Raw genomic sequence first — 26,960 nt, forward strand, 5'->3', positions numbered from 1 at the left:
ATCAGAAATATGCGGATATGGTATTTTCAGGGCCATTATCCGTTTTTAGTAGTCGATAACCTATATTTAAGGCAAATATTAATTTGCTGTAAAAGTTACTTAAACACGAATAGTATATATCAGTCAACAGCTGGACAAGACTTAAGGTTGGGTTTTAACATTATTTTTGTGGAATCGTCAGAGCATGGGTTCAATAACAGTGCAATATACATATCAAATATTTCATATAATCGACAGTATTACCGTTTTTCTTAATTTTTTTTCTTTTCATAACATGGTCACTACTGCCAAGTTACCTCTTGTTGTATTCTTATTTTTACTTTTATATTTTTATTCTTATTGTTATATTTTCTATTTTATTTCCATTTATACCTCTATTATTCACTTTTATAATTTATATCTCAATTCTGTACACTGCTGCTGGAATTTTTATTTTCCTGATGGAACTCTCCTGAAGGAATCAATAAAGTACTAGCTATCTTTCTATCTATCTACATAATGCGACATAATTGTGCATATCTATTATATATATCGGATTTGTGCGGTTTGTGCGCGGCCCCCGGAAGTGATCACAGCAATTAGGATTTCAAAACAAACTATGATGCTATATTTTTATTCTTATTGCATGGATTTGAGATGATAATCCGATTGTTTTCTCAAAGTCTAGCCATGAATTGGAACAAAGGAGCTCCCGGTGTGAAGCGAGGGTTCGGCTTTGGAGGATTTTCACTTGCCGGGAAGAAAGAGGAGCCCCCAGTTTCCAAACCATCTCACACATCATTTGGGCCTCCTGGATCAAGCAGCGGTTACGGGAAAGGCCAACTCCCATCATTCTACAAAATTGGAACTAAAAGGAGCAATTTTGATGAAGAGAATGCGTGAGTGTTCCGTCTTGTGTACACACAACAAAAACAACAACAAGGTCTGCGAATGACTTGTACACCAACGTGTGAATGGTAGGTATTTTGAGGACGATGAAGAGGAGTCCAGCAGCAATGTGGACCTGCCGTACATCCCCGCTGAGAACTCTCCTACACGGCTGCAAATGAAGTCTGGTGGCGGCTCAGACAGCGAGGACGATCCCCTCGACGCCTTCATGGCTGAGGTCGAGGTGAGCACAATCACCTGGCAAACATCAACTACTCGACTTGTCGTTCTCTGACTCAAACTCCTTCTCTGTCAGAACCAAGCGGCAAAGGACATTAAGAAAATTGAGGAAAAGGCGGCCAAGTAAGATGTCTTCTGTATCTTTATCTAAAAAAGTGTCTTTATTGTCTTTTGTGGCGCACTAAGCGACATGTCTGCATTTGCAGTCTGGTGCTACAGTACAAAGGAGTATTAGAGCCAGTGAGCCACTCTGAAAATATGATTAAAAAACAATATCGTGGAACTTGTTTAAGTTATTCCTGCTTTTGTCGCCAACCTCTTATGTCGAACAACTTATAAAGTGCCCGATTATGTCGACGTCGACACACAGTACGTGGTTGACTAGTTTTGTTGACAAAGTTTGCGAACCAAAGGTGTTATTTCTATCATAACTGTTCCAAAAATGTGGACAACTTACTTATTACGGTTAAGGAGCGACAACATAACTACTGTCTAGTTACACTGTATTAACACACAGTGACTTCCAGTTCATCACAAAGGAAGCTTCAAAATAATTACAGTGTTACACTGTATTCTACACCCATTTATTTACTTTTTTTTTAGACCGTTTGCCATCTCAAGAAAGATTTAAACATATACGAAAGCTTTATTATTATAGTAATTGGAACTAAGATACATAAGGAAATCAGAGCAGATAATATTGTAAAATATTTTCACGGTGACAGGATTACTGTGCACATATCAACCTTTTGTTGGCATCTACTAAACAATCCTGTATACTATACAGTAGAGATTGACTGATTATCGACTGGGCACCTTTTTTGTCATTTTTACATACCTGTTTTGGCCTTTTTTAATTTTAACTACAACAGAACTACATCAGCAGATACAATATATACACATATGATCCCAGTATTTAAAAAAAAAAAAATAATAATAATTACCGTATTTTTCGGAGTATAAGTCGCTCCGGAGTATAAGTCACACCTGCCGAAAATGCATAATAAAGAAGGAAATAAACATATATAAGTCGCACTGGAGTATAAGTCGCATTTTGGGGGGGAAATTTATTTGATAAAATCCAACACCAAGAATAGACATTTGAAAGGCAATTTAAAATAAATAAAGAATAGTGAACAAAAGGCTGAATAAGTGTACGTTATATGACGCATAAATAACCAACGGAGAACATGCCTGGTATGTTAACGTAACATGTTATGGTAAGAGTCATTCAAATAACTATAACATCTATACGTTTACCAAACAATCTGTCACTCCTAATCGCTAAATCCCATGAAATCTTATACATCTAGTCTCTTACGTGAATGAGCTAAATAATATTATTTGATATTTTACGGTAATGTGTTAGTAATTTCACACATAAGTCGCTCCTGAGTATAAGTCGCACCCCTGGCCAAACTATGAAAAAAACTGCGATTTATAGTCCGAAAAATACGGTAGTAAAATCCACTGCTCAAGCGCCAGACCTTTTGCCTAGCATGAGAAAAGTTCCCCTTTTTTAAAATTAATTTAAGGATAAAATTACTCTTATTGTTAATATTTCTCCCCCAAAATGTTTGGATGTCTGACCAGGCATTTATTTGAGTTTTTTTGAGAATGATCAATGCACTCAGCTGCTAATACCGCAGCGCCCTCTGTTTCTCTGTCGCCGACATAACTTTTCCTTGGCTCACCTGTCAAAACCTCAAATGTTTCCCCGAAAATCCAGTTTTTGTCCTTCTTTCCTGTCGTTTCCTGGTCCCATGTTGTTTGTTTTCACTACTGCAGAGATGGAGTCGCTCAACAAGCCTCCATCTGCAATGCTCATTAAAAGAGCCCTGCGAATTTCATGTTCCGTGATTAAATCAAATAACGCGACATAGATGTATAGACATTAAGAGGACAACAAAGATATCCATCCATACATTTTCTACCGCTTTTCCCTTTCGGGGTGGCAGGTGGGGGGGTGCTGGAGCCTATCTCAGCTGCATTAGCAAAAAATCCAAAATTTGTGTAAATATCTTGACAAGTTGGAGACTTGTTATATAAGTAGAGAAGAGCAGGCAGAAGCTTACACATTCTCATACTTTCTGTAACATCGCGGAAGAAATTATGTCAGTCAGCTTGAAATATCCCCCAACTATAAATTACGTAAAGGAGCCTAGAACTTTTTTGAATGTTCAAAATATTTCAGGGTTCCTCATGAGGAAACCTTAAAATGTACTAAATCCATAAACTGTTTTAAAATTAAGTAAATGGCGAGATATTATGATGCTGAAAAATGCCAGGTTTTTACGAATTTTTCCAGGAGATTTCCTACATTTTGAAATGCAAATGTGGATGCCCCTCTTAGACACACATAGTAAAGGTAAAAGTCGCTGATGTTTTTTGCTGCTACATTAACCACAACATTAGCACAGCATAAACATTATGTCGTTACTGGTCCGACACTTCCTGAAAAAATAATGAATAATATAATAATATCAAAACAACTTTGCCTACTCCAGTTGTTTACTGGCGTATACTCTTCATGGTTAAGCAACTTTTACTGCAAATGAATATCTGCTCCAAATATCTACTACTAATAATCGGTATCGGGCCAAAAAAACCATGTCGGTCGATCTCTACTTCACATTCCAACCCTTGAATATCAGCTCAGCGCCATACACAATACTCCTGTTGCTAAAATATCCTATGAAAAGACATTTGAGAATAAAAATATGCAGAAATAGAGGAAGCCCATGTTAACAAACTGGTATAGGTTGAAAAACATTTTATTACCACCCATTTTCTTCTGGCCAAAGTCACAATTGGAAGTTTAGTTTCCTTTATGTCAGCTAGCCAGTCCAAAAAGCTTTGCGTTTAAGTTGATAAATGATCAGAATCATTTCTTTCAAATATAAAATAAAGTAATATGAGAACATTGTTAGCAAAGCATAAACATAAACTTTCTTTGTCTCGGAATACATACGTTTTTCATTGGTTGTGGCCCTAATACTCCTTGGTGCGGTAGTTAGCGTACCACCAGGTAAGCACAGTGAGCGTGCTCAGACAAAGATGGGGGGGCTGTTTTGGGTGTATGAACGAGCCGCAGGGAAGTTTTTTTTTCTCCGCTTTTCATTTCAGGGGTATTCGTGATGACATTGAAGAAGAAGATGAACAAGTGAGTGAGCCCTTCACAATATTTCTTACAGCATTAAATCACATCGCTGGTCACAGTGATCCCCCTCTAAGCCTCTCCCCTCCCTGCTACATGATCATAAAAGCACTTTATCGGTTGTATTTGGATCTTCACTTTTTTTTTTTGCCTAGTTTGTTCTCAGAAGAAAACAAAGCATGTTATGTGTTGATGTAGCCATGACACAATCAGCAATCTCACACAAACCATGTGTGTCATCGTCCTGATTATTGGCTGTGTTGAGCAGCTCTGTTTCTCACACCAAACCTTGTGCTTTCTGCAGGAGGCCTACTTTCGCTACATGGCTGAGAACCCCACAGCCGGCCTGACCCTGGAGGAGGAGGAGGAGGATGTGGACTACGACAGTGACGGCAACCCCATTGCTCCCACAACCAAAAAAATCATCATGCCCCTCCCTCCGATTGACCACTCAGAGGTACCAATCTTTTCAAATGGTTAAAATACTTGAAAGTATTTCTATATTTCATACTAGGAGTGTTCAGCAATCTTTTTTAACATTTTGTGCAACAAAGATGAAAACACCAATCCAATGTAGGTCAATATCTGTCTGAACAAAATATCCACATGTTGGCTTGTGTCATAGCTAGGGGTGTCCCGGTCCGATTTATGTAAAAAAACAAGTAATGGATTATATTGGCTTGCATCTAAATTTTCTGATATAAACACGCTGATGCAATCAGTCCTGAAGCGTGTTTACTTGTGCAAAGTTGGACAGCCAGTTGGCATCCAAATGTCTTACAATAAACACACAAGGTTGGTCGTTTCTTTTATTTTAGTCAAGTCATTTACAAAAAGTAAACATGGTAGGTTATAGGCTACTAGGAGCTAGCAGCTACACAACAGATGAACACACAAGTTAGACATATAAGTGTCCTTAATTGAACATTAGTGCCGTGTAAAAAATCTGGCATGCTAATGATTGTGCCACAGGCTGTTAAAAAAATAGCTATGGGCCGCACAATGGACACACCTGTGCTAAATATAAGCTAATTTATTTTATGGCAGACCGGTATATGATCAAGTGTCAGGTCGTGACGCCATTTACTTTAAGGCGTTGTAAAAACATGCTACATTCAAACAGTCCCATTATTATGTGTTTACCTACAGTGTAATAGTAAAATGAAAGGGATTATTTCATCATGTACTTCCTAATTTTGTAAAAGTGACTAATTAATATGAATAAATAAGATGTTTTCCCCACTTTTCTAATAGATTGATTACCCACCCTTTGAGAAAAACTTCTACAATGAGCACGAGGAGCTCAGCATTCTGACCGGAACTCAAGTGGTAGAATTAAGACAAAAACTTAACTTGCGAGTAAGTATTCATTGTAATGTTTTGTCTCCAAAGACTCTGTTAAGAAATATTGATCATGTTTTGTTTGCATTTTTCAGGTTTCTGGTGCAGCCCCCCCCAAACCCTGTACCAGCTTTGCTCACTTTAGCTTTGACGAGCAGCTAATGCATCAGATCCGCAAGTCTGAGTTCACTCAGCCCACGCCAATTCAGTGCCAGGTATCGTGAATGCACTCTGGGTGTGAATTTTAAAGCTGAAATATTGTGTTTGATGCAAAGTGTCATGGATTCAGGGTGTGCCCATCGCTATGTCGGGACGCGACATGATTGGCATTGCAAAAACCGGCAGTGGCAAAACTGCCGCATTCATCTGGCCCATGCTGGTCCACATCATGGACCAGAAGGAGCTGGAGGCCGGGGAGGGGCCCATTGCAGTTATTGCGTGCCCCACCAGAGAGCTTTGCCAGCAGGTAAGCCACTTTGCTGTTCACACTTGATCCTCTTAGAGGTCTTTTACAGAGGGGCTGGACAATTTATTGAATTTTAATCTAGATTTAAATTGACTTCTCGCGATCATCAATCAATCCATTAAAGATTATTTATAAAGCCCTTAATAACAAATTTCTCAGTGGCTGCACAAACCACAACAACATCCTCAGATCTAATCCCAAAAATATTATAGTCGAAAAACTTTAACTTTAACGTGCATGCAAATTCCTAAGCTTGTAACGGTGAAACAGATGAGGTGCGATAGTGTGAAAAATTTGAATGGTTTGGGATGTCACCATGGTTGCTACTTTTTATTTGACACATCGCTAGTATACCTAATCAATAATCACTAAACTCAGCAACAAAAACTAAGGCATTTGCGCGTTTACGTGACCGCGGACAGAATCACAGAATTGGCCAACAAAAGTTAAATGCAGAAAATGACAAAAAAATGACAATATGAGTGAAATGCTGTCATTATGAGATAAAGAAAAATTTGTTTGGGAAAATAATGGGGTCTGTATCGCTCATTCATCCCCGAAATTCATCTTCCTAAACAATGTGGAGACGGCCACTTGAAACAGCGACTAAACAAGGAAAATAAATTGAGCAAGAACAATCCACACACCCACACATCTCGTCTGCTTGTGTTGTTGTCGACATCAATGACAGATCAATGTGCATCAGGACAGCAGTTGCAACTTGAGAGGCTCACCCTTTCTTTTCTTTTTATTTTTGTTTTAAAAACCGCCTGAATAGGTCTTCTTACTTGTCAAACTCAGAACAGCAGAACACTTCTTTCCCGCCTTCACAATAACAGAAAAGTTCAAAATTCAGTTTGACTGTGCATACAAAATCAAGGTTTCAAAAATGTACCTTACACAAGCATAATCTTACACAGTTATTACGCTTTGACTTAAAGTACTGGTCAGAATTGTTCAAACATGTATTGCGCCAATAAATGTGAGTATTTTTGTATTTAACAAACTTTTTTTTTTTAAATTAGTACACAAAAAGGACACGCTGTGGTGGTAAAATAAGTGTAATATGTAAACATAATTTTTTCATCCATCCATTTTCTACTGCTTATTCCCTTTGGGGTCACTGATGCCTCTCTCAGCTACAATTGGCGGAAGGCAGCGTAAACCCTGGACAAGTCGCCACCTCATCGCAGGGCCAACACAGATAGACAGACAACATTCACACTCACATTCACACACTAGGGACCATTTAGTGTTGCCAAGCAACCTATCCCCAGGTGCATGTCTTTGGAGGTAATATTTTTTTCATATTATTTAAATGTAATGTTTAACACAATTTTTTTTACTAATTTATTTGCTACTAATTCACATCCAGGTTTTCTTGTGAATTATTATTTCAAGTTTATTTCTGGTGGTAAAATAAGTACTCATGTTTTGAAATTTGTGAGAATTTTAGCATTATTTACAAACATTTATTAAAAAAATGTTCTGAAACAAAAAGGACACACCCCGTTAATGGTAAAATAAGTGTAAAAGGTAAAAAACTGAAAAAATATTAACGAAAAATTTTTTTTTTATTTGTGACTATTAAATATTAAGGTTTTCTTTTTGTTAAAGTACATTTTTATGTGGTAAAATACTCATGTTTTCAAATGTGTGAATACTCATGTTATTAATCATGATTTCAATAACAATCAAAATAATCGTGATGATTATTTTTGTCGTAATCGTCCAGCCCTACTAAAAAGCCAACCCTCAGTTATGATTTCCTGCTTCTCCAGATCCACGCAGAATGCAAACGTTTCGGCAAAGCCTACTCGCTGCGCTCGGTGGCCGTGTATGGAGGAGGCAGCCTGTGGGAGCAGGCCAAGGCTCTGCAGGAAGGGGCAGAGATTGTGGTGTGCACGCCGGTAAGAAGAAAAGCACCTTTTTGGTCTGTTTGACTTCAAATCATTAATAAATACAAAATGTAGTGACAATGTTTTTTTTGCACAGGGTCGTCTAATTGACCATGTGAAAAAGAAGGCCACATCCCTGCAGAGAGTGTCCTACCTGGTGTTTGACGAGGCTGACCGCATGTTTGACATGGGTTTCGGTAGGTTGCAAATAAAAAGCAGCTTTTGTGCACTTTTGTTGACATTTTCTTGATTCACTTTTAGAGTATCAAGTTCGATCCATCGCCAGTCACGTGCGCCCAGACAGGCAGAGTGAGTGCTTCTCCTTTCACTATTCTATCACAATTAGTCAACATTCAAATTTTGACGTCATTCCCCTCGTAGCCCTTCTGTTCAGCGCCACTTTCCGAAAGAAGATTGAGAGGTTAGCCAGAGACATACTGATGGATCCTATCCGTGTGGTGCAGGGAGACATTGGAGAGGTACGTGCTATCAAAGGCCATCTGCCATGGTATTATTAACCACAACGCTCACTAGGGCTGGAACGCGTCACAGAATCCACCGTTCGATTCTAGTCACAGTTTTCAGTTCGGTGTACATTGTTCTGTTTATAAATAATTTTTACGATAATTACCATTTATCCGTTGTGGTTATTTACAAAATAATCTTGTGAAATAAAGCTTAAAAATGGATCCTAAAGACTTTTGACTTAGTGTAGGCAAAGAATATAACTGTAATGTCTTCATAAGCTCTTTATATATCATTAACATACAGTGAAGCACAACATTTAATCACACTACAGTTTTCTTTCTTTAAATCAAAATAAAAATGTCTGTTAATTAAATGCAAAAATCCCTAAATTTATCAGTGCATGGAACAATTTTGACCAGAACAGTGGAAACTTGATTTACAAACTTAATCCGGTTTTGAACTGGGTTTGTAAATTGAAATGTTTGTATAGTGAAGTGAATTTCTCTATAAGAAACAATGTAAATATCAATAATTGGTTTCAGCTCCGGCAAATTTCAGTGAAGGTTTGTACACTTTGAACACAATATCACGTGCTATACAGTACTGTATATCAAACAAACACAACGAGGAGATGTTGGATCAACAAGTTCAATTCACAATCAACTTTATTAACAATCCAAAAGAACAACTACAAGCTCAACTATCCCGTATGCGCTGCTCTGCCAATACATGCACACACAGAAGTCCCTTTGGTGCCCTCACAAACGATCTAAAATCACAAAAATCCTTTACTGGAACCACCATATTTCCACAATAATAAACATGTAAAAAAGGAATATCCACTTTACGTCGTCATCTGCAAAATAACAGCTGAAGAAAGGAAAATATTGATCCAACAGAGAGGGAGGTTAGGGGTATGAGGGGTTGGGTGTGTGCATGAGCGCACGCTGTTGGAAGAGATGCTGCTGAACAAGATGTAGTGTCTTGTCCTCCACTTTGGCAACCTTTTCTTTTTTGTCGAAAATTCCAATTGCATCCAGTGATGTACTGTCAGGGGAGGTAAGTGAGGCAGTGCCTCACCTTGCCACCACGTGGCTTAACCATGAAATTTTCAAAAACAAAGTACCTGTAATAAAATAAAACAAGTCTGAATACCGGTATGTTTCTTTTGGTCGATGTGATTTTGTTGTGGTTCCTGTATGTTTTGATTATTTTCATGGTCAAAATGTTTCCTAACGAAAATAACAAGGCAGACGAGAAGTAAGGCAGCCACAAGGAGTGCCTCCAGCTACACACAAAGTGTATTGAGTGTGTGCGTGCGAGTGCCCCAGGGAAAAGGCAGGCCATGAGGCAGCAAGTACCGCTGCCTCAAAGTAGGGAGCGATATATTGTCAACTTGCAGTTCAATGCCTCAGCAGTACTCTGACTCGCCACACTGTAAAGAAGTAGGGGCTCTCAAGCTAGCAGACACTTGTCTGTCCAGAGGAAGCCAACATTTTTTTTAAATGTTTTAATTTTAACTGTATCTATAACAAACATGCCGTTTTTATTCGAGCAAGACAGTGTTTATGGTTTTTTTTTGTCAGATGCAAAAATATTGTTTTATTGCTTGGAATGAAATTGAATTAAATGATAGTGTCTGCCAATATGGAGGATTATATACTGTATCCAAGATTAAATACTTCTCTAGACTGGACTTTAAGACAAAATTAATCTGATCATACAAAGTAGGTTTTCATGGAGGATAGCTATTGCTGCTTCAGATACAAATACAGAAAGGTAACATACACTCAAAATACTTGATTTATTTTGTTAAAAGCAAATAGGAGCAAAAAGTATTTGATAACAATTGTATCTAATACTTTTTGGACCCATTTATCATAACATAATATCATTATGATAACGTTTTTATGAAAGCGAATAATTCCTTTTATTTTTCCTGTTACTCTAATGTGCAACCTAAATCAACAATAACTAGAGCTGCAAGTATGAATTTAAGTAAACAAAACTCCAAAAGTATATATGCCTCACCTATTGTTTAGTTCACCGCACGTCACTGATCTCATCACAATTAAAACAATTCTGTGGTACGAAGCCCACAGGTCGGCATGGCGTAGTGGGTAGAGCGGCCGTGCCAGAAACCTGGGGGTTGCAGGTTTGCTTCCCACCTATGGACATCAAAGTCGCTGCCGTTGTGTCCTTGGGCAGGACACTTCACCCTTTGCCCCCGGTGCCGCTCACACTGATGAATGAATGATGAATGAATGATTGGTGGTGGTCGGAGGGGCCGTAGGCGCAAACTGGCAGCCACGCTTCCGTCAGTCTACCCCAGGGCAGCTGTGGCTACAGATGTAGCTTACCACCACCAGGTATGAATGAATGATGGGTTCCCACTTCTCTGTGAGCGCTTTGAGTATATAACAATAGAAAAGCGCGATATAAATCTAATCCATTATTATTATTATTATTATTATATCTTCAATAGGAGCAAGCACAAAATCGTTGACATCGGGACACTGAACGATTGGAGCATTTACCTACAGAGGGGCACATTTTTGCTTAATCTAATAATTCATAAACCGAAAAGTTGACAAAAAGAGGGGTTTGTATATCAAGATTCAGCTGTAATTCAAGCCAAAACTTACAATAATAATTTTGATACATAAATTACATGATTCCGTCCACGCCATTAAAGTGGAAATTCTATGTTTATTTTTTGTGAACTGTTACATCCGTAACACCAATTTTTCTTTGCAATCTTCCTCAAGAGATTTGCCACATGGTTGTAGTTTGCACTTTTAATAACATTTCAAACAAATCCTCTCTCTGTTGTACTAAAACAATATAAAACTATGCATGTTATGCTTTTAGGTTAAACCGTATAAAGTGATTAACCATGCTGCCTATTTTTAACATCTGTGTGCGCCAGGCCAATGAGGACGTGACGCAGGTGGTGGAGATGCTGCTCAGCCCCAAAGATAAATGGGGCTGGCTGACACGCCACCTGGTGGAGTTCACCTCTGCCGGCTCGGTCCTCATCTTTGTCACCAAGAAGGCCAACTCCGATGAGCTGGCCACCAACCTCACGCAGGAGGGCTACAGCCTAGGCCTCCTGCACGGAGACATGGACCAGAGCGAGAGGAACAAGGTCATCAGCGACTTCAAGAAGAAGAATCTGCCCGTCCTGGTGGCCACCGATGTTGCCGGTGAGTTCAGATCCGATCGCATTACCGCCACCTGCAGAGCTGGAGTGGCTTGGTATCATCCAGCACAGGGGGTCCAAAGTGTGGCCTGGTAGCACACGGCACATTCTAAAAAAAAGTTGCAGTGTTGACTTTAATAACAGAAAGCTGCCATCTAGACTGTTTTTCTTTTTTATAGCTATCATTGCTCAAAACATAATAATGAATCAAAATCAATGTTGTTATGAATTATCCAAGGCTCCAATTACTTCATATATTTTGGGGAAATTATGGAATTTTTTGCCATGTAAAAAAAATAGTTTTATTTGACTAAAAGGAGATATAACAAACGAGAAAAAAATAATACAAGTTTATAACCGACGGAGAGATCTTAAGTTAATCTAGAGACTCAAGTGTTGATAGTTAAGAAATATTTTCTTTTTTAATTGTCATTTTTCAGAAATAATAATGAATTAAAATCAATAGTGTGCTGAATTATTGACCTTTTTAAGGCTCCAATTACTTAACATCAAATGTTCCACTTTGAACATTTTTGGGGTAAAAATGTTGCATATATTGTGTTTGCCATAAAAAACAGAGTTTTGACAAAAACTTTGTATGGACCTGAAGTTGATGTACATACAGATTTAAGCATTGAATTAAAAAAAAATATATATTTTTTTTATTTCTGACACCCTTTGGGTCCCCGGGACCAAACTATAGCTTAAAAGAACTATATAGTGTATTGGTTTTAAAAATGGCCCCTGCATGCTTGGATTTTTGAGTGTGCGGCCCTCAGTGGAAAAGGTTTGGACACCCCTGTCATGGTTCTCCAATCAAATCAGTCACTTCATGATTTCCCTCCCAGCTCGTGGTCTGGACATCCCGTCCATCCGCACAGTGGTCAACTACGACGTGGCGAGAGACATCGACACACACACGCACAGGATCGGTCGAACAGGTCGTGCAGGCGAGAAAGGCGTAGCCTACACCCTTCTGACCAGCAAGGATACCGCGTTCGCCGGGGACCTTGTGCGGAACTTGGAAGGTGCCAATCAGAGCGTCTCTAAAGAGCTGATGGACTTAGCCTTGCAGGTTAGTTAGAGGAATATTTATCACCTTTAAGCAGAATAGAACGCTATAGAATTGGCCTTTGTTTTGCCTTTAGAGATACACACATGATGAGCTCACCCTGTTTCGTTATCTATGCACAGACATGTATAATTTCCTCTCGTTTAATGGTCTCATAAAGTACCAGCCTGAAAGGGGATTGGAGGACAACGGTTGTTAGCTCGGCACACACGTCAAGTTAACTATCAGTTTCGATACTCATGGATGCCATGTAAACCAAGGTGGACAAAAGCATGAGCGACGGGTAACCATTTTAAAGATAGCTCCGACCAAAAAGAAGAACATTTGCATTTGTTTAATTGTATTTCCGGAATGTCAAAAATCCCATAAACACATTTGTAAAAAAATAAATAATTAATAAGATAGTTCTGACAAATACACCAAAACTATCTTTCAGTAATTGAGGCCAGCACGATTCCTGCAGCTTGTGAAGTCAATTCTTTAAAATGTAGAAATAATTCATCATGTTTGTGTAAATCAAGATTAATGTGATATGTTTTATTTTCTGCAGAACTAGTAAATGTAAATCATTTGACATGTTGCGCTTTGTTCTAGAATCCTTGGTTCAGGAAATCCAGATTTAAAGGTGGCCAAGGAAAGAGGCTGAACATCGGCGGAGGAGGTCTTGGTTATAAAGAGAGACCAGGATTGGGTTCTGACAGTTCTGTGAGTAGCGAAAGATTTTTCTTAACTTCTTGCTGACTTTGAGGGACATTCCAGTGCAGGTTTACCTTTTCAGCGTTGCGTTTTTTTCTGGCACGCAACATAAATAGGATTGTGTTGTCGCTTCCAGGTTCGCAGCAGCAGTGTGTTGTCGTCCATGAGCAGCTACGAAGGCTTATGTAAACCAGGCTCTGGAGCCATGGGAGACCGCGTATCTGCAATGAGACAAGCCTTCCAGGTAGACCTCCACTAGATTTATACAAACTAAGGTTGTCAAAAGTATCGATACTTCGATACCAGCATGCAAAAAAGATCTGCTTTTTTTCGGTGTCGTCACTTAATACGGGACAACACTTGTTCCTCGGCAAGCACTGAGTCTGTGCCGAAGAAGAATGCCTGCTGTCTTAAAAAAAATGTTACAGTGTTTCCATACATTTATTTAGTCGTGAAAGTCTGTGATATATGCAGATTTGCCGCTTTCACTTCACCCTTGCTCATAAACAAATGCTAAAAGAAATGTGTGTGTAGCGTAGCTTAACTGAAGGTGTGGCGTAACTCCACTTCACAACACACCTCATACTAGGTGTGTCAACAAAAAAAATATTTTTTGATTAATCGCCATTCTTAATTTTAACGATTCTAAACCAAAAAAATCCAAAATCGATTTTTTTTTTCTTAATCTGTCCTCTCTCGCCACTCAGGTAAATCATATTGTTGATGTACATGCCTTTACAATCTGTACAGATTAGAAATGTGTTTGATACTTCTTTTGTTGCCTTTTTGGACTTTATTAAATGTTTGGGTCGAATTTTATGAAACAAAACCAGTTTTCTTTCAAGTAATATATAAATTAATCAGAGCTGTTTATCTTTTAAGCAATAAAGACAATCAGAGCTGTCTATCTATTTTTTCTCGAGGAATGTAGGTGATCATAGAACTGGCATACAATGTTGTTAAAAAAAAACATTGATTTTAAATCGAGAAACGTTTTGAATCGAGAATCGATTCTGAATTGACTCATTACCCCCAAGAATCGAATCAAATCGAATCGTACAATGTCCAAAGATTCCCAATCCTACCTCATACGCGCCTGTTTTGCCATCTAATGTCTTGAACCTGCAACTTAAAGCAGCACTACATATCGTCTCAACTTTCATGAAATATTTTCAAACATTTTGGGATTATACTGGATTTACAACTAGTCTAATGACACCTCTGCCATGGCCTGAGGGGTCTGTATTGCTGTTGCGGGCACTAAGCGACTTTGAAGAGGGTAGCAGAAACCCTGCGGCATAGGTCACTCCCCCTTTCCCCATTCGTTAAAAAAACGGAAGTCGATGCAAATACGTACATGCAATTACTGCTATAATGGTCGAAACTCCAAAACAACCAAAGAAACAAAGTTTTGTCTGAGGAGACAAAATAAATACAAACTTAGCTTACCCAGATAAAAGTACAGTCAGGATCAACATTGGCCCAGCTTTCACTTGCTGGCGTGTGCTCAAAGACGAAGAATTTCAGACCTATGTTCTGCTAAACTAGTAAGTACCTTTCGATGCTTAAATCAAAATCATAATGCTAATGTTAGCAATCGGAAATTTGCTGGGTGGCAATAAATAGCCACCAGCTTGATACTTCCTTAAAAAATAATGTCCCGCCAGTCTTTCTTTGCTTCGCACCTGCATCCGCCCCAATACATTCTTGGTAGTAGCGTCGTGTTTGTAGCCCAATCCAAGATCATTTCTTGACTGTGTCTGCTATTTAACATCAGCCTAACCATTAGAGACGTAATATTTGTGCCAATATTACGGCCGACATTGATCAATCAAAGTTTATTTACATAGCCCTAAATCACGAGTGTCTCAAAGGCCTGCATAAGCCACAACGACATCCTCGGCTCAGATCCCACATAAGAGCAAGCAAAAACTCAACCCAATGCTATACACTGAGAAACATTGTAAGGGACCGCAGATGTGTGGCCCTTCAATATGTGATAGCATGTCTCCCGTCCAAAGGCAAAACTTAGTAACTCACTTCCAACTGATTTTGAGAAAACAAAGGAAAACCAATCTATCTTGATGCTGTCTTACAAAGTCCTCAAACGTGTAGATGTTTTCTTGAGCATTCATTTTCTTGCCGGTTGAGCCATGGATTGAATCTGCTCTCATGAACGTGTGCCCTTTCTCCAGATATTTTATTACAATCTCGGGTGGGCCCCATTCTGCGTTTGCACATTGGGCAAGAGCCGTGTACAGCATCCAGTTTTTATTTTGACCTCCACAGTTATCTGCCCAAAAGTGTATGCAGGGGGAAGAATCAAGAACAATACATTTAATGAATGTGCTTGCAACGTCCTGGGCCAGTCTTCCAAATATCCCCTCGTGCCATAATATCACATAATCAGGTTGACCGTCGGCCCCCATTCGTGCAAATGTCTCATTAAAGACAATAAGGCGACTGACAAAGAAGCTCCGATTGGTCCCTTGAGATACTAGGTTTTTCGGTTGTATCTACGCGGTTATGTGGTAGTTGCTAGGTCCTGCCATGCGCGTAACAGCTTACTTACGGAACAAATTACAATATCGCAGACACTAATGGAAAAGCATATCCCCTAGGAATTCCAAAATTATTATCAGCTCAGTTTTGACCAAAATTGAGTTACTGGGTTTTGCCTTTGAACGGGAGATGTGAGGTGAGTGTGTGGGCGAGCAAGGTGAGGGAGCGGTAGCGTGAGTGCAGGGAGTGGCTTGTATTTTGTTGGATTGGCTGTGTGCAAGACCTCAATAAAGCCACGATTTTCAACTAATCGCCGGACTCTTCTGGTACCCTGGAGTCCGTAGCTGTGGAGACCCACTGCCAGGTAGAGTGAAAGGTGTTGCCCGCTAGAATACATCAGCCCTGGATAAGTGTTTCCCCTGCGCTCCTCGACTACGGTCTGGGAGCCGGAAACAGGAAAGGTGCAACACATGTTTGACGTGTTGTCAGAAGCAGCTGCTGAACAATATCGGCAAACCTCCGTCCTCCATTGTTGTATCGCGCAGCCAAAGTGTTCCCAAACAGGAGATGTTAACGAGGCAAGAGGGTCTTCCAGCTCTGGCTTTTACATATTGTCTTAGCCCGGTCGCTGCTAGCATGTGTACTTGTTCGGTACACCTCCGAACTGAACCGAAACCCCCGTACCGAAACGGTTCAATACAAATACATGTACCGTTACACCCCTACTGAATACCCATCTTGACTAACTGGGTTAATAAAAGTGTTGAAAGTACAATTGTCATTCACTTCAATTCCACTGAATATCGCTCAAAAATGAATATCTTTATATGCATACTTTCACCGAAAAATATTTCGAGATATAAATCGAATATCGAGTTGAAGTAAAAATCTATGGAGATATACTTTTTCGTCCATATCCCTCAGCCCTAATTCTGGATCCTTCTTTTCAGGCTCAGTACAAGAGTCACTTTGTGGCGGCGTCCGGCAACCCTCCAAAGCTCAGCACCAAGTCCAGCAGCTCTTCCGGCTGGACTAGCGCCGGCAGCCTGAGCTCCGTGCCCACAGAATCCGCCAACGGCTCGGAGAAGGCCAAAGCCTCCACCTTCGCCATGCCGGGCTTCACCAGCGCCGGCTCTCTGAGCTCGGTGCCCGCCATTCAGAGCAGTTATCCTCCTCCCGCCACATCCTCGCCGAGGGACAGCTCGCGGGACAAAGCCGGCGACAGTCACCATCATCGCCACAGCGACAGAGACAGGAGCGATCGTCATGACAGCGATAAAGACCGGGATCGCGAACGGGATCGCCACAGCAGTAGCCGCCACGGCGACAGTCGCAACGGGGAAGAAGGCCGGCGGGACCGACAGGACAGAAAGAGTGAGAGGAACAAAGGAGATGACAGCTTTGCGGTCCCTGAGCCACCAAAACGTCGAAAGAGCAGGTGGGACAACTAAGCGGCACAGTCAGGAAACGGTGTGTAGTCGACTTGTTTGTCAAAACAGCGAGCTTGAGCATATTCGACACAAGATGGAGATGTGGACACTTGATAAACGACAGCGTTCATCAAAGGCAGAGAGTCAAACTTGGCACAACTGTACATATCCCATCCAAAATATTATTGTCGGTCCGTAGCACCAAGCAATACGACTGACATTCATTCTTCTGTCGGCAGTCAGCTCAGGTTGGCTGTGTTGTCCAGCTCTTGACCTGCTTCCCTCTTTGCAAACTACACTTATTCGATGTTTGTGTTTGTTTTCATCTCATTGTAAAACAAAGCTAACACTGCAGTTTCATTTCTTAGTAAAATAAAGCTGTCATTTATACTAAAGGCAAACAGATATCAAACACGGCTGTTCTCGTACTTGAGTCTTAGTGAAGTGCCTTCCCCTGGCATTAGTTTGTGCTTTTCACAATTGTTTTTGTAAAGGGGATTGAAAGATTCATTCAGACAAATTATGGTTTGATCAATAAAGACTCCTGAAGTCTAGCCCTGTACTTTTTTACGACTTTCAGTATATACCCGCACAACACATCTGCTTTTAGCTGCTGATGATTGCTTTATTTTGAATCTCGACAAATAAACAAGCAGACTTTGTGGCTTCAGAAAAGCTTAGCTTGTCAAATTGTGATTCTATCCATCCATCCATTTTCTACCGCTTGTCCCTTACAGGGGTGCTGGAGCCTATCCCAGCTGCTTAGTTTACAATAATAGGGTTTCAGTTTATTCAACCATTTTTACATCGGATAGTAGCAACAGATGTTAATATTAGGAAATGATGCTACCCGGGCAAGTTAGTTCATTTTTGCCTCATAGCGTACAGATAAGGCAAGTTTATTTCTACAGCAAATTAATACAGGAGGCAATTCAAAGTGCTTCACAGAATATAAGAAGGCAAAAAATAAATATTCATATTTTAAAGTATATTCATAAAAATATTTTTATATATATATATATATATATATATATATATATATATATATAAAACCAATAAAATTATTAAGCACAAAATAAAATAGAATCATGATTAAAATTGAAATCATAAAATGAAATAATTCAAACTAATTAAAATCATAAGATATAATTATTTTAAAAATAATAAAATCATAAAAATATGAAAATCATACTTATATCACCATAAAAATAATTATTCAAATTTAAATCATAACCTGTTTCAAATTAAAATCAATCATAATTCCAAATGAAATTCCTAAAAATAATGTTCAAAAACAATCATAATTCAAATTAAAGTCCATCCATCCATTACCTACCGTTTGTCCCTTTTGGAGTCGTGGGAGTGCTGGAGCCAATCTCAGCTGCATTCGGGCGCAAGGCGGTTTACACCCTGGACAAGTCGCCACCTCATCACATTAGCGAACCAAAAAGGGTTAGCATGTAAAATAACATTCAGTAACCAAGCATGAATTATCAAGGGAATTGGGGTCTGTAGTATATGACTAAACTTTCAAGCCAGGGACTCACTATCCAGCATACCATTGTAAATTAGGGACTCTTTTTTTTTTTTTTTTTTATTTTTTTTTTTTTTATCCGCAATAATCTATTACGGGTTCACGGCTGCCATATTATTACTCCTCTGCAATCTGGGTATGACTTTTAAACGGTGCCTTGATTAAAAGTAGACTTCTCTAAATACTGCCCAAAGTCTTACTCATTGACACTTCAACAATTGTTTCAATTATTGTGGCCAGTATGCCTATCTCATTATTTGATTATCTATAGGACATATACACAGTATATTGCCAAAGGTAATTGGCCACCTACCTTGACTCACATATGAACTTGAAGTGCCATCCCATTCCTAACACTTAGGGTTCAATATGATGTCGATCTTTTGCCTTTTGTTGTTATTACAGCTTTGACTTTTCTGGAAAGGCTGTCCACAAGGTTGCAGAGAGTGTTTATAGGAACTTTCCACCATTCTTCCAAAAGCGCATTTGTGAGGTCATACACTGATGTTGGTCGAGAAAGGTCCAGCTCTCAACGTCTTTGTTCTAATTCATCCCAAAGGTGTTCTATCGGTTTCAGGTCAGGACTCTGTGCAGGCCAGTCAAGTTCATCCACACCAGACTCTATCATCCATGTCTTTATGGATGACTGGCATCCTATGACAGTTCGACGCTGGAAGTCACTGAGCTCCTGAGTCTCCATGCCTAAGTGCTTAATTTTATACACCTGTGGTTGGGCCAAGTGATTACGACACCTGATTCTGATCATTTGGATGGATGGCCTTTTTGGCAATATAGTGTATATATGCCTAAATATTCATTAAGAAATGCAGATGTTTTATTTAACAAGTATATTTTAAATTTATGTCCACTGTAAATTACACATAGTTTGAACAGTAACACTGTCTTTGAATATTTAATTAAGGTGATTCTTTGGCGTACCACTAGACAGAGCCCACATACCACTAGTGTTACGCATACCACTGTTTGAGAATATCTGGTCGACGTGCTCTCTGTTAATATACAATCTGAATGTTCTCATGCTGCAACTGTCTACATGCTTGCTGATGAGACGATACAATGGAAGAAACATCATTTTAAATCACTGCCTACTTGTGCACAAGAGACAGCTGCTTTTGATTAGTATTTTGTTCGAGGCAAATATTTGAAATATTTGCATCAATAGAACACCGGCTCCCGTCAAAGAGCCATAAATCCCATCTCTAATTACAAATTTCTGGATACTTGTGCTTATACAGTCAAGAAAATAAGTATTTGAACATCCTGCTGTTTTGCAAGTTCTCCCACTTAGAAATCATGGAGGGGTCGGAAATGTTCACGGTACACGCATGTCCACTGTATGAGAGATAACCTAAAAAGAAAAATCCAGAAATCACAATCTATGATTTTTTAACAATTTTTTCGTGTGATACAGCTGAAAATAAGTATTTGAACACCTGTCTATCAGCTATGATTCTGACCCTCAAAGACCTGTTAGTCCGCCTTTAAAAGTCCTCCTCCACTCCACTGTATTATCCTGAATCAGATGCACCTGTGTAAGCTCGTTAGCTGCATAAAGACACCTGTCCACCCCATACAATCAGTAAGACCCAAACATTCAGCATGGCTAAGAGCAAAGAGCTGTCCAAGGACCCCAGAGATAACATTGTACAACTTCACAAGTTCATAACTTTTATGGACAGAATTTCTAGGCGCAGTCAAGGCGTTGAGGGGTTCCGGTTTGGTGGCCCCGGGATTAGGTCTCTGCTTTTCGCAGATGATGTGGTCCTGATGGCTTCATCTGGCCGGGATCTTCAGCTCTCACTGGATCGGTTCGCAGCCGAGTCTGAAGCAACCCGAATGAGAATCAGTACCTCCAAGTCCGAGTCCATGGTTCTCGCCCGGAAAAGGGTGGAGGGTTGGGGAGGAGACTCTACCCCAAGTGGATGAGTTCAAGTACCTAGGAGTCTTGTTCACGAGTGGGGGAAGAGAGGATCGTGAGATCGACAGGCGGATCGGTGCGGCGTCTTCAGTAATGCGGACGTTGTACCGATCCGTTGTGGTGAAGAAGGAGCTGAGCCGGAAGCAAAACTCTATTTACCGGTCGATTTACGTTCCCATCCTCACCTATGGTCATGAGCTTTGGGTCATGACCAAAAGGATAAGATCACGGGTACAAGCGGCCAAAATGAGTTTCCTCCGCCGGGTGGCGGGGCTCTCCCTTAGAGATAGGGTGAGAAGCTCTGCCATCCGGGAGGAACTCAAAGTAAAGCCAGATGAGGTGGTTTGGGCATCTGGTCTTGATGCCACCCAAACGCCTCCCTAGGGAGGTGTTTAGGGCACGTCCAACCGGTAGGAGGCCACGGGGAAGACCCAGGACACGTTGGGAAGACTATGTCTCCCGGTTGGCCTGGGAATGCCTCGGGATCCCCCGGGAAGAGCGAGACGAAGTGACTGGGGACAGGGAAGTCTGGGCTTCTCTGCTTAGGCTGCTGCCCTCGCTACCCGACCTCGGATAAGTGGAAGAAGATGGATGGATGGAACTCCACAAGGATGCAAAGGGCTACGGAGAAATTGCCAAGCAGCTTGCTGAAAAAAGGTCCACTGTTGGAGCAATCCTTAGAAAATGGAAAAAGCTAAACATGACGGTCAGTCTCAATGGGAGTGGAGCCCCATGCAAGATATCACCTGGTGGGGTCTCAATGACGCTAAGAAAGGTGAGGAATCAGCCCAGGACTACACGGCAGCACTTGTTCAATGACCTGAAAAGAGCTGGGATCACTGTTTCCATGGTCACTGTTGGTAATACACTAAGACATCATGGTTTGAAATCATGCATGGCACGGAAGGTTCCCCTGCTTAAACAAGCACATGTTAAGGCCCATCTTAAGTTTGCCAATGATTATTTGGATGATCCAGAGGAGTCATGGGAGAACGTTTTGTGGACAGATTAGACCAAAATTGACCTTTTTGGTCATAATTCCACTATGCGTGTTTGGAGGAAGAAGAATGATGCGTACCATCCCAAGAACACCACCCCTACTGTGAAGCATGGGGGTGGTAGCATCATGCTTTGGGGGTGTTTTTCTGCTCATGGGACAGGACGACTGTACCTTATTAAGGAGAGGATGACTGCAGCCATGTATTGTGAGATTTGGCCAAAAACCTCCTTCCCTCAGTCAGATCATTGAAGATGGTGGCTGGATCATCCAACATGACAATGACCCAAAGCACACAGCCAGGAAAACCAAGAAGTGGCTTCGTAAGAACCATATCAAGGTTCTGGAGTGGCCTAGCCAGTCTCCAGACCTAAATCCAATTGAAAATCTTTGGAGGGAGCTGAAAGTCTGTGTTACTCAGCGAGAGCCCAGAAACCTGACTGATCAACAGAAGATCTCTGTGGAGGAGTGGGCCAAAATCCCTCCTGCAGTCTGTGCAAACCAGGTGAAGAACTACAGGAAACATTTGACCTCTGTAATTGCAAACATAGGCTACTCTACCAAATAATAAGGTTGGTGTTCAAATACTTATTTTCAGCTGTATCACATCAATAAATTGTTAAAAAAAATCATAGATTGCCTACTGAAGATGTCGTAGTGGTTTGTGTTGTGGTTTGTGCAGCCCTTTGAGACACTAGTGATTTAGGGCTATATAAGTAAACATTGATTGATTGAATGATGGATAGATTGTGATTTCTGGATTTTTCTTTTTAGTTTATCTCTCATACAGTGGACATGCACCTACCGTGAAAATTTCAGACCCCTGCATGATTTCTAAGTGGGAGAACTTGCAAAATAGCAGGGTGTTCAAATACGTATTTTCTTCACTGTATAACCAATTTTTTTTTTTTTTGATTTATTAACCTTTATTGATAATCTGCAACATTTTCAAACAATCAATAAATAATAATAATAATAATAATAATCACAATAAGTACAAAAACAGTACAAAACAGCGCCAGGGGGTTGTAAACTCAATAAAGTAACTAAAATAGAATGTAAAATATATATATATGTAACAAAATGTAAAACTATAGGCTTACGCAAGTTCCATAATTGCGTGGCTCCTACACAATCAGATAATATAATTGTTGTTACACAAAAATAAGCAAATAGCCCCCAACTGAGCCAAAAATGAACACACAGCACCTCAATGGAGGTCAAGGTGCAAGTCATTGGTACTGCGCGCTCTCGTAGTTTTTGTGTTTTTCTTTGTCTTTATTTATCGCATTAAACAAAGAAAGTATAGTCTACCAAGTCAAATTCACCAATAAAGCTGATTCTGATTTTAGGTGTCCCGTTCCATTCTGGGATATTTACGAAACAGAACCATGACCTAAAATACTGATGCGTTTAATTGCATTTAAAAACTTTCTGGACCTATGAACAAAATCTCTCAACTACCAATGAGTATTTTTAACGTCAAACTGCAGAGACAAATGTGTGCTTTTAATGTCAAACTTCAGATACAAATACATTAGATTATAAAATAACCTTAAACAAAATTATTAATAAAATTAATAAATACTATTGTAAAATAGCATATAAAATAACATCAATGATTAATAGATTTTTTTAAATAAAAATATGTTCTTGTTTACAAACTTTTACATACCACTTTGAAATATAATGTATTATGCAGCGCTAGTGATACCTCCTGAAATTCTACATCTTATCAGAATGAAAAATATTTGTTAATATTTATTATTATTATATAATAGCCTTTATATACATAAAGTACACACATGTACAGCACCACCAAATACAGAAATATATATGATAATATAATGTACTACTTTAGTAGGTGTATATGGCTACATTATGTATGGGGAACATGCTTTATCAGCCATTAATCCTGACTTCCTCATTTTTTTTTAAAAGAAAAAAAAAAGTCAGATAGTTTTTTTTCTTTTTGTTTTGTCGGTTAAAGGGTTTTATGTACTGTGCTCTTAAGTTGTTGTTGCTGATCAATTTCAAAGTATTGTTATTTTTTGTGGGGGTTTTTCAGTATTGAATTGTTCAATTTCATGCAAATTAATGATTTTAAAATATGTTCTGCTACAGCCTAAAAAACAATGTTAATAAAATTATTCCTTGTTGTTAGTTGATCCTTTTTCCCCTTTTCTCTCGTTTTGAAGTATATGAATGAGAATACATAATGGACATTTTTGAGCAGATTTCTCATAAATGGGATCAAAGTGGAAGGACAATATTGAACAAAACAATTTTAATAGGGCCTTTGCAGCCTAATTAAAATCAAACGTTGTAGATCATATATATATATGTGTACGTATATATATATATATGTATATACAGTATATGTCTGTAAATGTATATATTTATTTATGTATATATATGTGTATACATATATATATATATCCATCCTCCCATCCGTTTTCTACCGCTTATTCCCTTTCAGGGGTCGCAGGGGACGCTGCCGCCTATCTCAGCTACAATCAGGCGGAAGGCGGGGTACACCCTGGACAAGTCGCCATCTCATTGCAGGGCCAACACAGATAGACAGTCAACATTCACACTCACATTCACACACTAGGGCCAATTTAGTGTTGCAAATCAACCTATCCCCAGGTGCATGTCTTTGGAAGTGGGAGGAAGCCGGAGTACCCGGAGGGAACCCACGCAGAAAGATCCCGAGCCTGGAATTGAACCCAGGACTGCAGGACCTTCGTATTGTGAGGAAGACGCACTAACCCCGTGAAGCCGTATATATATACGGCTTCACGGGGTTAGTGCGCCTTATATATATATATATATATATATATATATATATATATATATATATATATATATATATATATATATCAAAGTTTAATTATATAGCCCTAAATCATGAGTGTCTCAAAGGGCTGCATAAGCCACAACGACATCCTCGGCTCAGATCCCACATCAGGGCAAGAAAAAACTCAACCCAATGGGATAACAATGAGAAACCTTGCAGGCAACTGGTGCAATGGACGTCGAGTGGATCTAGCATAATATTGTGAGAGTCCAGTCCATAGTGGATCCAACATAATAGTGAGAGTCCAGTCCATAGTGGGGCCAGCAGGAGGTCATCTTGAGCAGAGACAGGTCAGCAGCGCAGAGACGTCCCTAACTGATGCACAGATGAGTGGTCCACCCAGGGTCCCAACTTTGGACAGCTAACGCATCATCTATGGTCACCGAATCTGTGCCCCTCCTTCCACAAAGGAGAGGGGGACAGAGCAGGAAAAAAAAGGCACATCAACTGATCCAAAAGGGGGGTGTATTTAAAGGCTAGACTATACAAATGACTTTTAAGATGGGGCTTAAATGCTTCTACTGAGGTAGCATCTCGAACTGTTACCGGAAGGGCATTCCAGAGTACTGGAGCCCGAATAGAAAACGCTCTGTAGCCCGCAGACTTATATGTGTATGTATGGGAAAATGCATTTTTAGACAATATGATTTTCCTGAGCAGCTAGGAGACCCCAAGAGTAACAAGCTGTATAAAATGTATTGATTATTGGACTAGAAAGGACATATTAAACTAATAATAATACTTTTTTAACATGGGACATCCCGCAGGTCAGATGAAATATTTTCAGTTGTCATATGCACAATTAAATCAAAGTTTTTTCAGCCTGGATTTGAACATTGACAACATTGAGGCCATGAATTGATTAATTTGGACCCCGACTTAAACATGTAAAAAAACTTATTGGGGTGTTACCATTTAGTGGTCAATTGTACGGAATACGTACTGAACTGTGCAATCTACTAATAAAATTTTAAATCAATCAATCTATCTCCCGTCTTCTGGAAGGCTCGTCCAGATTTTAGGAGCATAAAACTGAAGCGCGACCTCACCAAGTTTCGTCCTAAAGCTCTCATTAAAGCATCTACAATAGAATAGCTTCAGGTGAAAAAAAGTACCAATGCTTGACCCTTGGCCTTGACCTCGTTACCAGGCCTCTTTAAGTTACTTAATAAATATTCCATTTTGAAGAAGGAAAGTCATTTGTTAGCATTAACACAATGTAAAATTTGTGGTGTTTGTTATTGGGAGGTTGCTATGAAAAAAATATTACTATACGTTTTTATATTATCCATCCATCCATTTTCTCAGCTGCATTCGGGCGGAAAGCGGGGTGCACCCTGGACAAGTCACTCCCTCATCGCAGGGCGTTTTAATATTATATAGCAGTGTTTCTCAAATGGGGGTATATACGCGTACCCCTGGGGGTACTTGAAGGTATGCCAAAGGGTACGTGAGATTTTTTTTTTAAATTTCTAAAAATAGCCACAATTCAAAAATCCTTTATAAATATATTTATTGAATAATACTTCAACAAAATATGTATGTAAGTTCATAAACTGTGAAAAGATATGCAACAGTACAATGCAATACTCAGTGTTGACAGCTAGATTTTTTTTTGGACATGTTCCATAAATATTGATGTTAAAGATTTCTTTTTTTGTGAAGAAATGTTTAGATTTAAGTTCATGAATCCAGATGGATCTCTGTTACAACTTTAAGTTGATGATTACTTCTATGTGTAGAAATCTTTATTTATAATTGAATTACTTGTTTATTTTTCATTTACTTTTTTGTTATTTTTATATATTTTTTTCCAAATAGTTAAAGAAAGACCACTACAAATGAGCAATATTTTGCACTGTTTTACAATTTAATAGATCAGTAACTGATGACATAGTGCTGTATTTTACTTCTTTATCTCTTTTTTATTTCTTTTTTTCTTTCTTAGTTTATTTTGAACATGACATACATCAGGCAACTTCATATCATTGCACAATACATCATGTCCGAAAAGGAGTAGAAAAGAAGCAAAGCTTATTTAATCCTACCGCTTTCCCACGTCAGAGCGTTCACAAATATATACATTCATTCACTGACCTTCTTTACAGCAAAATAGCAAAATGACATCCGTGAATGAGTAACACAACAGTTTTGATACACGTAATTAATTAATTTAGTCATTATTAACATACTGAGATGAAGAATATCATATTTTCAATAAGGGTGAAAGTGTTTCTCAAAATTCTTCTTCTTTGTACTTTGTAAGCACTATTAATTTGAACAACCTCTTA

General features: G+C 39.3%; 1 protein-coding gene across 3 annotated transcripts in view; it reads left to right on the plus strand.

Moving 5' to 3' along the window:
- Window positions 1–17,893, plus strand: part of ddx42 (DEAD (Asp-Glu-Ala-Asp) box helicase 42) — a 19,788-nt gene extending 1,895 nt beyond the window's left edge. Inside the window, exons 2-18 of one of the 3 annotated variants that reach the window (XM_061905513.1) lie at window positions 663–878; window positions 961–1,111; window positions 1,184–1,230; window positions 4,234–4,270; window positions 4,569–4,721; window positions 5,519–5,623; window positions 5,701–5,820; window positions 5,895–6,071; window positions 7,853–7,981; window positions 8,067–8,166; window positions 8,231–8,278; window positions 8,351–8,448; window positions 11,367–11,643; window positions 12,488–12,714; window positions 13,306–13,416; window positions 13,544–13,651; window positions 16,860–17,893. In XM_061905513.1, the coding sequence (XP_061761497.1) occupies window positions 670–878; window positions 961–1,111; window positions 1,184–1,230; window positions 4,234–4,270; window positions 4,569–4,721; window positions 5,519–5,623; window positions 5,701–5,820; window positions 5,895–6,071; window positions 7,853–7,981; window positions 8,067–8,166; window positions 8,231–8,278; window positions 8,351–8,448; window positions 11,367–11,643; window positions 12,488–12,714; window positions 13,306–13,416; window positions 13,544–13,651; window positions 16,860–17,360 (2,598 nt within the window). In that variant the 5' untranslated portion in view covers window positions 663–669 and the 3' untranslated portion in view covers window positions 17,361–17,893. Of the gene's footprint in view, window positions 1–662; window positions 879–960; window positions 1,112–1,183; window positions 1,231–4,233; window positions 4,271–4,568; window positions 4,722–5,518; window positions 5,624–5,700; window positions 5,821–5,894; window positions 6,072–7,852; window positions 7,982–8,066; window positions 8,167–8,230; window positions 8,279–8,350; window positions 8,449–11,366; window positions 11,644–12,487; window positions 12,715–13,305; window positions 13,417–13,543; window positions 13,652–16,859 lie in introns of those variants that run through there. The other 2 variants (XM_061905514.1, XM_061905515.1) reach the window with 2 other exon arrangements.
- Window positions 17,894–26,960: the final 9,067 nt, after the last annotated feature.

The sequence above is a fragment of the Nerophis ophidion genome, linkage group LG07 (assembly GCF_033978795.1).
Source record: "Nerophis ophidion isolate RoL-2023_Sa linkage group LG07, RoL_Noph_v1.0, whole genome shotgun sequence".
NCBI lineage: Eukaryota > Metazoa > Chordata > Actinopteri > Syngnathiformes > Syngnathidae > Nerophis > Nerophis ophidion.